General features: G+C 34.1%; 1 protein-coding gene across 1 annotated transcript in view; it reads left to right on the top strand.

Annotated features, from left to right (window-relative positions):
- Positions 1-12,532, top strand: part of IL13RA2 (interleukin 13 receptor subunit alpha 2) — a 69,764-nt gene extending 57,232 nt beyond the window's left edge. Inside the window, exons 5-10 of the mRNA XM_019718095.2 lie at positions 152-272; positions 3,632-3,816; positions 5,312-5,454; positions 6,842-6,986; positions 10,874-10,989; positions 12,391-12,532. Of these exons, the coding sequence (XP_019573654.1) occupies positions 152-272; positions 3,632-3,816; positions 5,312-5,454; positions 6,842-6,986; positions 10,874-10,989; positions 12,391-12,441 (761 nt within the window). The 3' untranslated portion in view covers positions 12,442-12,532. The remainder of the gene's footprint in view (positions 1-151; positions 273-3,631; positions 3,817-5,311; positions 5,455-6,841; positions 6,987-10,873; positions 10,990-12,390) is intronic.
- Positions 12,533-14,772: the final 2,240 nt, after the last annotated feature.

The following is a 14,772-nucleotide window of genomic DNA, read 5'->3' as shown; positions in this document are numbered from 1 at the left end:
TTTCCAACAACTTCCTTTTGGAATATTCCCGATTGTGTTGATTTCTAAATGAAATGGAGAGGTCAAATGAAATGAAATAAAGTTACATAGTGATTTCCCAAATGATTCATCACCATGCCTTTCAAGCATTCACAGTTCATTCCTTCCTTAGGAAATCTGGAAACTAAAATTCGGGATATGGATTGTACATATTACAATTGGCAATATTTACTCTGCTCTTGGAAACTTGGCATAGGTGTCCATTTTGATACTGATTACAACTTGTTTTACTGGTAAGTATTTTATAATAAGAATTCGTATTAGGAAACTACCTATCAAAATTAATCCATAGTATGCATAACTGTATTTTCACTTAATTAAATTCATTATATTTTTCAAAGTTGCATTTATGATGAAGGTTGTTTACAATTATTTGGGGTTTTCAATGGGAGTAAGTAGGTTTAGGGTGTAGCTACTAGAAGGCACTCTATGGGTGATATAAGGAATGCAACCACTGTTTCTATACAAGATTAAATTTGTATCCTTAGGTAGATGGAGTTGAATTATAACCTGAAAAATTTGGCGTATTTTATATTCTTGTCTTTTAAAAGCAGGTACCTATTAAAACTGGATCCTTTTATTTCTGACTTTCCTTCCTTTGGTAGCTCTCAATGAAGCTTTTAAACTTCAGTCATCTTGAATCTCCTGTCTTCTTCATTCTTTAATTGTTCCGTGATAACATTGAACTCTACTTTAAGTTCACCTCATACCACATCTGGATGATTGCCCTAGCCTCCCGAAAGATGTTCTCTGCTTGCAGTCTCTCCCCTTCCCATTTGTTCTACAAACTGTAGTCAGATTTATCTTCCTATACTGCTATATTCACATGTCACTCTTTTGTTCAAAAACTTCCAGTGGCTACTCATTTTCTCCATGATAAAATCTAGGCTGCCATTCAAGTCTCTGCCTCACTGTGTTACTGCCTTTCCAACATTACCTTCTATTATCACCACTGTGAATGTTCCACTCCATTTAGACTTATCTCTAGTTTTTTTTCTCATCAATGTTATGCTCTTTTATGCCTTTGTGGGCACTGCTATCTGGAATGCCCTCTGGCTCTCTCTTTCACCAACTCTTACCCATCCTGTAAGGCCCATCTAGCATTAAATTTCCTTAACCCTTTACTGATCACATCATTCTTCTGTTTAGTTTTTCTCTGAACTACTACTTATTTTCCAGATGACATTTAAATTTATATATATATATAGTCTCTTAAATTTTTAAGAGATTGGTAGGCATAAACTGTTCCTCACATTTCTCTTGACTGCTTCTGCTGTGCTATGCCCATTTCACTTGGTGGTGTTGGGCAAGTAATTTCCCTTTTTGGGGCCTCAGCTCTCTCATCTGAAACTGGATGTGTCAATTTCTAAGGTCTGACTTTTTGTTCATTAAGTCAACAAATATTAAGCAATCATTAAATGCCAAGCACTGTTCTAGATAAAAAGGACAAAAGTGTGAATCAGACAAAGTCCCTGCTCTCTTGAGCACTGCATTTCATGTTTAACATAACTTTATCCTCATCTTAGTAGAGTAGTGAGGGATAAATATTAACATTATAGAGAATGGAAAATAAGGGTACCACAAAGCTTCCCATAGGCACAAAGTAAATCTGTATAAAGTCAAGCCTAGAACTCAAGTCTCTCAAACTCTAATCAGTTGAACTAACCAAGAGACTACAATTTTGCAAACTCTGCCTAAAGTAAATACTTGGCATAAAGTGGATTCTGTAGAATCCAGATGCGTGTACCAGCATCTTACCAGATGCTAGATTGGCCTTATTTCAGAAAGGATTTTGGTTGCTTTTACAGATAATGTTACATTTTGCATTGCAAGCTTTTCTTTAAGGAAAATAAACCAGGCATTTGTTGCTTTGGAAATCAATAGGGAAATTCCCCCTAATTCCCATTAGCTTTATTACTGGAAAAAGGTTAACTTTCAATGATATGGCAACATTTCTTGTCTAGGAGAATGAGAAATTAGATATTTACTTGCCAAATAGTTCCTCCTTTTCTTTTTGACCCCCCGTTGGCTTATCTGAGGTTTATCTCGATATAAATTGTGTCCTCAGATAATTTTATTTTATTTTATGAAACATAACATTTTTTTAACTACTGAAAGCAACAAAGTAACAAGGCAAAGAAATAAACATAACAATATTTTGTGTCTGCTTTTAAATATGTTTTCTATATAAGTTCTCCAATATAATATAAAAAAGGAAGTATCACTTAGTATAAGTAATACTTGTTGCAAATGACAAGATTTCATTCTTTTATGTTGCTCAGTAATATTCCATTGTGTGTGTGTGTGTGTGTGTGTGAGTGTGTGTACACACACATACAAAGGATGCCAAAAATGTATACATATTTTAAGTAAGGAAAAAATTGTATTAAAATTGTAATAATATATACTGATAACAAAAGATAAATACAAGTCACGTTTGACTTCTGCAATTACAAGAGGTGCTCAAAATTGTTACCATCCATGTAATTTTAATACAGTTTTTTCATTTCTTAAAATGTGTATACAATTTTTTGGCACCCTCTGTATATATCTATACCTATATCTATATCTATATCTATATCTATATCTATATCTATATCTATATCTATCTACCTATCTATATGACATATTCTTTATTTATTCATCTATCTGTAGATACCTAAGTGACTTCCATATCTTGGCTATTGTAAATAATGCTGCAATGAATATAGGGGTACACATATCTTTTTGAATTAATGTTTTCATTTTCTTTGTATAAATACCCAGAAGTAGAATTGATGGGTCATATGGTAGTTCTATATTTAATTTTTTGAGGAACCTCCACGCTGTTTTCCATAGTGACTGCACCAATTTATAATCTCACCAACAGTGCACGAGGGTTGCCAGAGGACAGGGTCCTGGGGGAATGGGTGAAAGGGAATAGGTACAAACTTCCAGTTATAAAATAAATAAGCCATGGAAATGTAGTGTATAGCACGGGGAATATAGTCAATAATATTGTAATAACTTTTCACAGTGACGGATGATTACTAGACTTATCGTGATGATCACTTTGTAAGATATACAAATGTTGAATGTGTGTTGTACATCTGTGTACAATCTGTGTTGAATCTGTACATCTGTACATCTGTGTACATCTGTGTTGAATCTGTGTTGTACATCTGTGTTGTACATTTGTTGTAATATAATATTGTGAGCCAACTGTACTTTAATAATAACAAAATAGGAAAAAAAGGCAGTGTTATTCAGAATTATGTATATAAATCCCTGGTTTTCTTAATAGGAATCTTATTCTTTGATTCACAAATCCTGTTGGTGAGTTAGCATAACCTTACCTTATCTTTGAGATTTCGTAACAGCTCCTATCAGATTGTAAATTCCAGATTCGTAAAGGCTCCCATCAGATTGTAAGCTTCCTTGCTGTGATATCTCTAACACTTGTCATAGGCTCTGGCACATAGTTGGTACTTGATAAATTTGCATGTTATTAAATGATTTTTAATTCACTTGGTATCTTAAGATAATTGAAATTTGGACACCATGATACTAGAAGATATTGGTAAAACAATTTTTACAAAACTTCTTTTTACAGGTATGAGGACTTGGACCATGCATTACAGTGTGTTGATTATATCAAGGGTAATGGAAAAAATATTGGATGCAGGTTTCCCTATTTGGAGTCACCAGACTATAAAGATTTCTACATCTGTGTTAATGGATCGTCAAAATCCCAGCTTATCAGACCTAGTTATTTCATTTTTCAGCTTCAAAATATAGGTGAGGTAAACAAACAACTTCAAAATGTTTCTAGTTTAAGCTATTTACAACCATATGAAAGAGCAGAGATAGATATAGAGATGAGATATAGAGGTACCTACTGAAATGCAAAGCCAGAAAAATGAGGGCCAATAGAGCATATGAGGAAGCTCTTATTAAATATAAAAGTATGGAAGATGAGGGATTGAATGAAGGGTAAAGTGTTATTTTCATTTAGAACTTACAATCTATTTCCCAGCTTCAAAGAGTTGGTCTGCTATACAGTATTATTGTCTAGTGTTAGTGATAGAGTAATTATGGAATCACTTACTTCCAGGCCTCAACAGGCAAATGGTTGGATATTTTCTGAGTCTGGGTTCTCTGTTTTAACAATTACAACACTGACAGATTCTAGAGTCAGTCATACCTGGGTCGATTGAAACTTGGATTTACTACTTTCTAGCTGCATAACTTTGGGCAAGTTACTTTTAACATCTGTTTCAATTTCCTCATCAGTAAAATGAAGATAATAAAGGACCACCTTATAGATTTATTGTGAGATGTGAATGTATTTATGGTGTAACATCCCTGGTTCAATGCCTGACACATCATAAGCTCTAAATAAGTGTTAACTATTAATAAAAATAGTAGTAGGTATTATTGTGGTAGTTGTCTCTAATGCTACTGTAGGGGATGAAAACATTTCCTCTACCCTTCTGAGTTCTTTTGGCTGGTCTAATAATTAAATTGACATAAGACAGATAACAGAAGAAAATTTAATTATGTCTGTATGGGAGCCTCACATAGACATGAGAAGACAAAAGACAATCAAGCAATTGAGGCTTATATGCCATCCTGAGCTAAGGACAAGGGAGTAGGAGTCTGGGACTTCAAAGGGAAGGAAGATGAGAAGAGCAAATGCTTGGTAAACAAATGGTTGCCATGCCATGCCATGCAGAGGCAATGGGACATGAAGAAATTTAAACAAGCCCTGCCAACTCCTTCCAGCCTACCACACCTGGCCCATACTCTTTGTATTAATCTCTGGTGATAGCTTTCTTCCTGGACCAGACCCTCCATTTAAATTCTTTTAGTCAGTTAAGGGGAGGTAAAAAAGAAAAGGAAAAAAGAAAGAAAGAAAACTCTTCCTGAGTCTTGGTTGTCTTCAGCTTAAAATAATCCACATGCCAAAGTGGCACATTTTGGGGTGGTCTATTCTGCTTCTCTTCACTGCAAAATGAAGAAACAACTGTAATGATTTGGACCTTCTAACTTTTCTTTTGAGCTTAAATATTTGTCAATATGTGACTTACAAAAATTAGTTTCCAAAATAACCAAGTTTCTTAATAAACTGAACTTGGTTGGTAAGCAAATTTTAATTCACATTACAGAGGACACTCTTGAGCCACCTGATGTGTCCTGGAGGCTTGTGTTACTAGGTTTCCCTAGCTTTTGATAAGGGCTACTGCTCAACTTCAGTAACCTCCATGTTGAATGATTTCCTTTTGCTTTTCAGTTAAACCTTCGCCACCAGACTATCTTAGTATTACTGTGAAGTCAGAGGAAATTAACCTGAAATGGAGCATGCCTACAGGACCCATTCCAGCGAAGTGTTTCATTTATGAAATTGCGTTCACAGAAGATGATAGTACCTGGGTGGTATGAACATTACGTTTATTTGGCAAAATCATAAACATAGCTTTTTAAATAAAATAGCAAACATGAGAATCAATCAATTGCTAGCCACATGAGAAATAGAACATGATATGTTTACCTCAGTTTAATTTCCAGAAAATCAAATAATCTAGTAGACAAAAGAAAGATTTTTGCCATTGGAAAGCATAATCATACCGATTTTAAAGCTATGTAGGACCTTGGAGATAATCTAGGAACTTGTTTCTAATATTGTGTCAATAAATTAAAGTTGCCACGGGCATGCATAACATGGATTAAGAAGAGGCCTCAGAACACAACAAAAAACAAATAAACATAAAACTTTTTGAGGAACAACCATCAGGTCAAAGTAAGAATGTGGCAGGGTTAACCAAGAATGGCTTGTATTAGGGAAAAGGGCTAATTGGGAAAGTAGGCGATGGTTGCAAGACTAATTATTCCCCAGCACCAACAATGTGTGATGCCTTTAGCCCCACATTGTTATATGTTAATTTTATTCATTGGTTTCCAACTCAGAGAGTGATGGAGATAAGTAGGTAAGGCATTAGCTCTAATCAATTCATTTCATAAACTGATGAGAAAATGGCGTTGAATTGATTGACAAGTCCCAAGGAAGTGAATTGACTTACAGTCCAATTACACAGCTAGAACTAGAATCCAGATCTTATTCCCAGTCCACTTTAATCTATATTACACTATGCTGATTTCCAAGAAAAGTTACAACAAAAGAAAAACTGTTGCTTTGGATGAGAAACACCCTTCAGCTCCCTGAAATGTAGAATTGAAGTAATCGCTTCAGTGATTTTTTTTTTCCTTTGAGATCATCCAGCCTTGTTGTATTTTCATATCTGAAAGGGTAGTTTCATGCCAACCCCTGAGCACTGCTGCACAGATCTTAGGGCAATTAATCAAAATAAGAATAGGGAAAAACAAAGATTTATGTATATGAGTATGATTTCTAGTTTCCATAGAAGCAACATTTACATGATGGCTCTTTCTGCTAACTCAGTGTATGTAACATTTTACAGTTCATGGAATCTGGGAAATTTGACACTAATCCAAATACTGGCTGTCATAAACACTAAATCTACTTAGGAATTTTGTCCTGTCACACATGTGCTTTATTACAAGTGATCCATTATCACTATGGAAAATTTTAAAAATATAGATAAGGGAAGAAAAAATGAAAAGAGAAAAGTAACTCACTATACAGAGAGATAATCATTATTAGGGTTTTGGTATATATCTTTTTAGTCATTTGATGCATATATTTTATGTAACAAAACCCACTTTGAAAGAGACTAACAAAATGGGATTGGTCTAGCTGCAATTAGATCAAATAATACCATCTTATTTTTTCCTTGGCTTTCAGACTACCACTTTTGAAAATGAAATGTACATCACAAGAACATCAAATAAAAGCCAACAATTATGCTTTTTAGTGAGAAACAAAGTGAATATTTATTGCTCAGATGATGGAATTTGGAGTGAGTGGAGTGATAAACAATGCTGGAAAGGTATGAGGTAAAAGAACAGTAACTAAACAACTGGAGCTATTTGTTAGCAAAATTAATTTTCTTCCAGTGTATTTTGTATAATAATTATGGAAATCACAGTGCTCTTTCATATAGTCTAAAATCAGAGAAGATAAATTAGTAAGTACCTCAGTCGAACATAGATTTATGGAGAAACTAACATTCAGTTTTATCTAGGCGTAGTTAAACTAGATTAACTAAAAGTCGTGTTATAGTTCTATTATCAATATTCTTGTTTTTCTTTCAGTAAAAAGCACATGCTAGTTCTTTTTTGGGGGAGCCCATTTTAACAATATTTTCTTATGCTTTTAATTTTTAAGCGAGAAGAAATCTTTTTTTTTTAATTAAAGTTTATTGGGGTGACAATTGTTAGTAAAGTTACATAGATTTCAGGTGTACAATTCTGTATTACATCATCTATAAATCCCATTGTGTGTTCACCACCCAGTCAATTCTCCTTCCATCACCATCTACCCTCATCTACCACCCCTCTCCCTCCTTACCCTCTGGCAACCACTAAACTATTGTCTGTGTCTATGAGTTTTTGTTTCTCACTTGTTTGTCTTGTTCTTTTTTTGTTTTTGGTTTATATACCACATATCAGTGAAATCATATGGTTCTCTGCTTTTTTTGTCTGGCTTATTTCGCTTAGCATTATAATCTCAAGATCCATCCATGTTGTCACAAATGGTCCTATTTCATCTTTTCTAACTGCCGAATAGTATTCCATTGTGTATATATACCACAACTTCTTTATCCATTTATCTATCGAAGGACATTTTGGTTGTTTCCATGTCCCGGCCACCGCAAATAAAGCTGCAATGAACATTGGAGCACACGTGTCTTTATGGATAAATGTTTTCAGATTTTTTGGGTAGATACACAGGAGAGGGATTGCTGGTCATACGGTAATTCTACTCGTAATTTTTTGAGGAACCTCCACACTGCCTTCCATAGTGGCTGCACCAGTTGAGCAGAAATCTTAAAGCAAGGATCGGTCAGCATAAACTTGTTTTCGAGTGTCTAGTACTGTTCCTAATGAATATGTTTCTAATATATATGTCATCATTAGTAAAATGTATATTTTATGACGCATTTTTCATTCCATTCACTTCCAACACTGATTTAAAATGACTTATGATAAAAGACATATTTAAATAGAAACATAAATTACTAAAAAGCCTTGACAGTGAGGCAAAATATTATTATGCTTCACAATATACTAGCTTTATCGATAGAAATGATGAATAATTGTTTGAAATTGAAGTCAATTAACTCAGCATTGCTCTTTTAGGTATATAGATATGTATATACATATACAGATACAGATACAGACAGATAATGGCATTTCTATCATTCATTCATCTTTCATGCTGTTCCATTGTAATAGAGTTACTATTTTACTATTATCTCTCTATGTGGTATCATTGTTTTCTTTCACTCATCAAGTATTTATTAAGCACTTACTATATATCAGACTTTTTAAGGCATGGGAGATATAGCAGTAAAACAACCCATATCCTCACAAAATTTATATTTTATTCCCAAGTTGAGTAAAGATAGATAATAAACAAAGAAGCCAAATATATAATGTACTCACTAAAGGCTATGCAGAAAAAATAGGCAGAGGGAGAACTCAATTAACCAAGAGATATATGGAATCAGAATGAACACTTATTGTTTCTACGTTTTTCATTTTACCACTGCTGTTAGAAATCTGACAACTCATGTCCTGAATTATATCTTGTCATTTGTCAATGCATAGTTTAAAGTGGATACGGTGAGTTGTTAGCCACATCCTCAAGATACACGAGATATGACCAAAACATGCGGTGAATGTTTAAATAAATAAAAAAATTATTACAGTAAAAGGCACATTAATCCCCCTCACTTTGAACACACTTAACCCATGGTTCTTGCCACTTTCTGAAGCAGCTCTGGAAGTCCTCTTTCGTGAGTGTCTTTAGTTGTGCTGTCATGGCTACCTCGATGTCCTGAATCACTTTGACTTTGGGGAAGAGCCAGAAGTCACATGGTGCCAAATCTGGTGAATAAGGTGGATGAGGACACACCGTAATGTTTTTATTTGACAAAAATTGCCTTATACCAGAAGTGATGTGTGACATGGAGCATTGCCATGATGGAGAATGAAACCGTTTGCCCATTTCATGTTAAAGCACTGTTCACGGTCCATGATTTATGGCACACTTTAAAACACACTTTCTCTCAACCTTAGCTCACACCAAACTGACTGCACCCAACAACTTGAAACTTGTCACACACTGTTACTAAGTTTCGACGCGCTGATTCCCTATTGAAGATCCCTGCCTTTCCATGGGATGGCACTCGGCAACAGCATCTACCATATTTTGTGATCGCAACGGAAAGTCTCCATATCACGCATCGCTTCTGGTACGGCAATTTCTGTCAAATAAAAACATTATGGTGTGTCCTCATCCACCTTATTCACCGGATCTGACACCGTGTGACTTCTGGCTCTTCCCCAAAGTCAAAATAACTGTGAAAGTTAAATGTTTTTAATTGATTCAGGACATTGAGGCAGCAGTGACAGCACAACTAAAGACATTCACGAAAGAGGACTTCCAGAACTGCTTCAGAAAGTGGCAAGAATGGTGGGATAAGTGTGTTCAAAGCGAGGGGGAGTATTTTGAGGGGGATTAATGGCAATGTGTCTTTTATTCTAATAATTTTTTTAAATTGAAACATTCACCGTATTGTTTGATCATACCTTGTACATCTTTTTATGTAGTTTACATATAGTGTTAACATGATATTGATGATTGAGATTTCTTTTTCCCTGATGGGTACCTCTTGATAAAATTTTAATAACTTTGAGATTAGGAACAAATAATTTCCTGAGATGTGTGTGTTCTTAGTTCTTTAAGATATTTATTATTGGATGTTTCAAGGTTTAGAAAAATAGGGCGATATTTTTCTTTTTGGAAATAAAAATATGTCTTCTTCATAATTGACTTTATGTATAGGGAAAGCAACTGGAACCTCAGGAAAGAAGTCTGCTTTCTTACTGTTAATTTTGCATGCCAAAGATTTAAATTATTAGTCATTTCTCTGGATTATATTCTTGCAAATCTTAACTGAACTGACCACAAAATTTTGACTTAGTAGAAAATAAGACCCTAAGGGACTAACACAAAGCAAAAGGTGGGGTTGGGGATAGGTTTAAGTGTACGTATGGGCCTAGGATTCAAGATGCTCTGTAGTATTACTTCAAAACAAGTGAGAGATACTAGTTTTGGAAGGACAGGCTTTGTCTATTTTTTAAGTTTGTCTAGTGATTGCTTATTTCTTGCTATGCAGAACTATTAAAACTTAATCCCTGAAAGAAGAGAAAAACCTCACCTCTTTAGTCACTAAAATGTGAGATGAGACAACTTTCAAAACATGACTTTTAAAGACTAATTCCATTATTTACACAGGGACTTTTATTGAAGACCATCTCTTGCTCACTACAGCATTATGTAATATAAACATTTGACTTAATGACAGTTAAGAAATATACAAGATATGTTTATCTAATCACTTGGTTAATGTTTTGTCATTTGTTCCTATGAAAAATTCACAAGGTCAAATTTTAATCAAAGCAGAAAATAAGAATTGGGCTTTGGGGCATTATTTTTCTCAGTGAAATGAAGAGATGTCACAGTTCAGTAAGGTAGTTCTATGCATTGTGGTAGAACTGTGGTATCTATGCATTGGCAAAAAATGGCAGATGTTTCTGAGTTAAACTCAGTTCGTCACCACTTACTAGATTATTTATAAAATAATTCAGTTTAAAAAATAATTGTAAACATCTAATCTTTCCCCTTTTCATATTTTTTTTCACCTAGGTGACATTCGGAAGGAAACCTTGTTATTTTTCTTGATACCATTTGCTTTTGTGTCATTATTTGTTTTGTTAATAACTTGTCTGCTTTTGTATAATCAAAAGGCTTTACTGAAAATGGTAAGCTGTATAATATTATAGTGTTTAACTTAAGACAGTAGATAACAAAAAAGTTCTGCATTTAGGACTGATGGACCTACATTTTATAATTTTGCCTGCACACTGTGGGTATATAATTGATGTTGTATGGATATTGATGTCTTAAAAAAATATAGCAGTTTAAAAATTAACCCTAAAAATCTACATTTTGGGGTGGAGTTACTTTTGTTGAAGTAAAAGAATAAAGCTTTAGAACATGAAACACTACCTTTAGATTAGGGAAAAATATAAGGAAAGAGTTACAGGAAAAAGCAGGATTGGGGAAAAGGATAGAGTGACTTAGAATGGATATAAGCTGAAATATATTACTAGTGTGCCACAGACAGAAGATCACAAAAATTAAAAACCATGGTCCCTACTCTCCAAGAGCTCACACTCTAGTTAGGGGAGATAAAATTCATACAGAAAATAAAATCTACATTATGAGTTGATTTTAGATAATTGTTATTTGAGTTGTACAGAAACTGTGTTTCCCTGAAAATAAGACCTAGCCAGACAATCAGCTCTAATGCGTCTTTTGGAGCAAACATAAATATAAGACCCGGTCTTATTTTACTATAAGACTGGGTATCATATAATACAATACAATACAGTACAGTACAGTACAGTACAGTACAATACAATACAATAATACAATACAATACAATACAATACAGTACAGTACAGTACAGTACAGTACAGTACAATACAATACAATAATACAATACAATACAATAATACAATACAATACAATACAATACAATACAAATACAAATACAAATACAAATACAAATACAAATACAAATACAAATACAAATACAAATACAAATACAAATACAAATACAAATACAAATACAAATACAAATACAAATACAATACAATACAGGGCCTTATATTAATTTTTGCTCCAAAAGACACATTAGAGCTGATTGTCCAGCTAGGTCTTATTTTCGGGGAAACACAGTAATGTTATAGAATTTCAGAAGATGGATGGATTACTACAGGTTGGTGGGCTTTAAGGAGGAATTGTGACTTGGAGGAAAATGTCTTAATGCCAAGTCTTTTGAAGATAAAGAGAAATATGAAGGTGTATGAAACATTTCACTTCATTTCTCTGCTGAACGCTTTTTTTCTATTCCTCTGAGTTAGTTATCTAAGTGAAATAGTTTGTGCTATTAATGACTATTTGTTGATAATGGAGCTTTTTTTTAAAAAAATTTATTTTTTAAATTTACTGGGGTGACAATTGTTAGTAAAATTACACAGATTTCAGGTGTACAATTCTGTATTACATCATCTATAAATCCCATTGTGTGTTCACCACCCAGAGTCAGTTCTCCTTCCATCACCATATATTTGATTGGAGCTTTTTCTTAATTTCAGGTTTTTCATACAGAAAAAGAAGTCTTTTCTCATCAAGAGACAGTCTTTTGACTCAATAATTTTGTCTTATGGCCAAATGTTAAATATGGGTCTTATTAAACTGATTTTTTTCCCCTCCAAATACTGAATAAAACCTATTTTAAAAAAACATTGTTGTATTTTAGTAGGCTTTAGAGTACTCAAACCCTCAACTAGTAGTAAATTTTCTGGATTCTATTAACAGGTTTCTTCCTCATAATTTATGGTGAGCATGCTGCACATACAGAAGTCAAGGGATGGGTCAGATTCTAATTCAGTGATGTAGTAATAAAACAATGTGATTTCTCAACTGCGCTAAACCATAGAGATATTGTTGAATCTTGGAAAGTGAGAGTCTAACTTAAAAAAAATGTATTTGTGATGAAAGTATTCACCATGAATAGGCTGTTTGACTTTTAAAATAACCTGTAGAGAGGATTAATAGGAAGTTTTAGATACATTCATAGTAAAAAAGTGTGCTTCACATTTAATGAAAGAAGTGGGAGGAATGCAGTGCCTAAAAGGCTGAAAATAATGAAATGACTAGAAATCATATTTGAAAATTGCGGATGTTACAAACCACACAATAAAAATTTGGGAGTTTCCTATACTAGTTGGCAGGCAACATTTCCTATATTTTGATGATGTGATTTGTTTTTTTCAGTTCAGAGACCAAAACACACAAGTCTCTGAAATCAGTAAGAAGATTTTTAAAAGCACATCCAACCTTCAGACTAATTGACAATTGACTTCTAGGAGACAATGTGGCAACCTAGGGGTAGACAGTTGCTTTAAAATTTAGGACATAATGAATGACATACTGATTAAAACCAAGAGCCAAGTTTTAATTTGGACGAATTTCTGTTTAATATTATTCAGAGTGGTTCTATTCTGGTTCACACATCTATAGAGTGAGCATTAACTGGGGGCCTATTAGAAATGGAGAAGCTCAGAACCCCCCAACCCAGACCTACTCAATTAACAATCTGCATTTTAATAATGTCCCCAGGTGATTCATTTGCAAATTAAATTAGAAGCAGATATACAGCAGGTCCTAGAATAATGTGTTTTCATTATAAACTTAATGACAAAAAAATTGTTTTCCACTTCTTGCTACTGTCTGTGTGGAGTCTGCATGTTCTCTCTGTGTCTGTGTGGGTTTTCTCCATGTACTCCAGTTTCCTTCCACATTCCACAGATGTGCACATTAGGTGAATTGACTGACGTGTCTAAATTGTCTCAGTCTGAGCGAGTAAGTGTGTGTGTGAATGGCCCTGCAATGGAAGGGTGTCCTGTCCAGAACAGGTTCTCTCCTTATGCTCTGAGCTGCTGGTACAGGCTTTGATCACCCACAACTTTGAACTGGAAAAACCAGGTTGGAAAATAATGCTTTTTAAATTAATCTTTCATGAAAACTATGCATATATAGTTCTCATCTATTTCAATATTTAATATTAGAACTGTTGTGGGTCTTTAGAAGTTTGGTGATGTTTTTGTTACCAGCAATATGCCGTGGAACTTAACTCTTGTTCATATCAATTAATCTATGGTAAAATTGGTTTCCTTATGTCATTTTACTTAAATCACACTTTCAAAGAACCTATTAATGACATTTAGTGAGAACTGACTGTATAGCCCTATTTTAGAATGGAAAGGACTAAAATAATATAATGGAGAAGCAAGTCTATGGGTGGGTAACTCCAGCTTTGACTGTCATTGTCACTAAGAGGGGAAAAACAGCTAAAACTTTGGTGTGTAGGGGAGGAAAAAATAATTTTTTCTCTACTATTCTAGGTTCTTGGCTGAGACAAGAAACCCTCCCTGTAATAAAAGACATATTAACAGGAGAAAAGCAAACAGAAATTTTATAATATGTATACCTCCTGTATACATGGGAGAGACTCAGAAAAACTGAATGAGTCTCCAAAATGGCCCAAGCCACCAGCTTAAATACCATCTCCAGCTAAAGACAAAAGGAGATGTTGGGCATAGTGGCAGGCCAATTATGGGAAGTTACCAGAAAAAGCACAGTAAACAAGAGTATGGTTGTTATTCAGAGGTTAGTCAGTGTCTTTTCCATTGATAAGAATCTCTAGAGATTTAGTCATCTTCCTCTTCATGGTGCAGAGAGGGAGACACTCTTACAAGTGGAAATTTCCCTTATAAATGTAAATTTCTCTTGCAAAAGGACAACTGTCTACTCAGATTTCAGAGCTTTCCCTATGTCTGCTAATTCTTTAAAATAATCAGCCTTATGCTAAAGAAGCATCTTTTGAGGTGGCAAATTCTGCTCCTCGTCCAGTGCAAACTAGAATACTGTAAACCAAAATTAATTTTAGATTGTAATAAAGAATAAAACATTTA

The sequence above is a fragment of the Rhinolophus sinicus genome, chromosome 18, assembly GCF_057876585.1.
Source record: "Rhinolophus sinicus isolate RSI-liver-muscle chromosome 18, RSI-T2T, whole genome shotgun sequence".
Classification (NCBI taxonomy): domain Eukaryota; kingdom Metazoa; phylum Chordata; class Mammalia; order Chiroptera; family Rhinolophidae; genus Rhinolophus; species Rhinolophus sinicus.
Note: the sequence above shows the minus strand (reverse complement) of the source record. Positions and strands in the feature narration are given on the sequence as shown.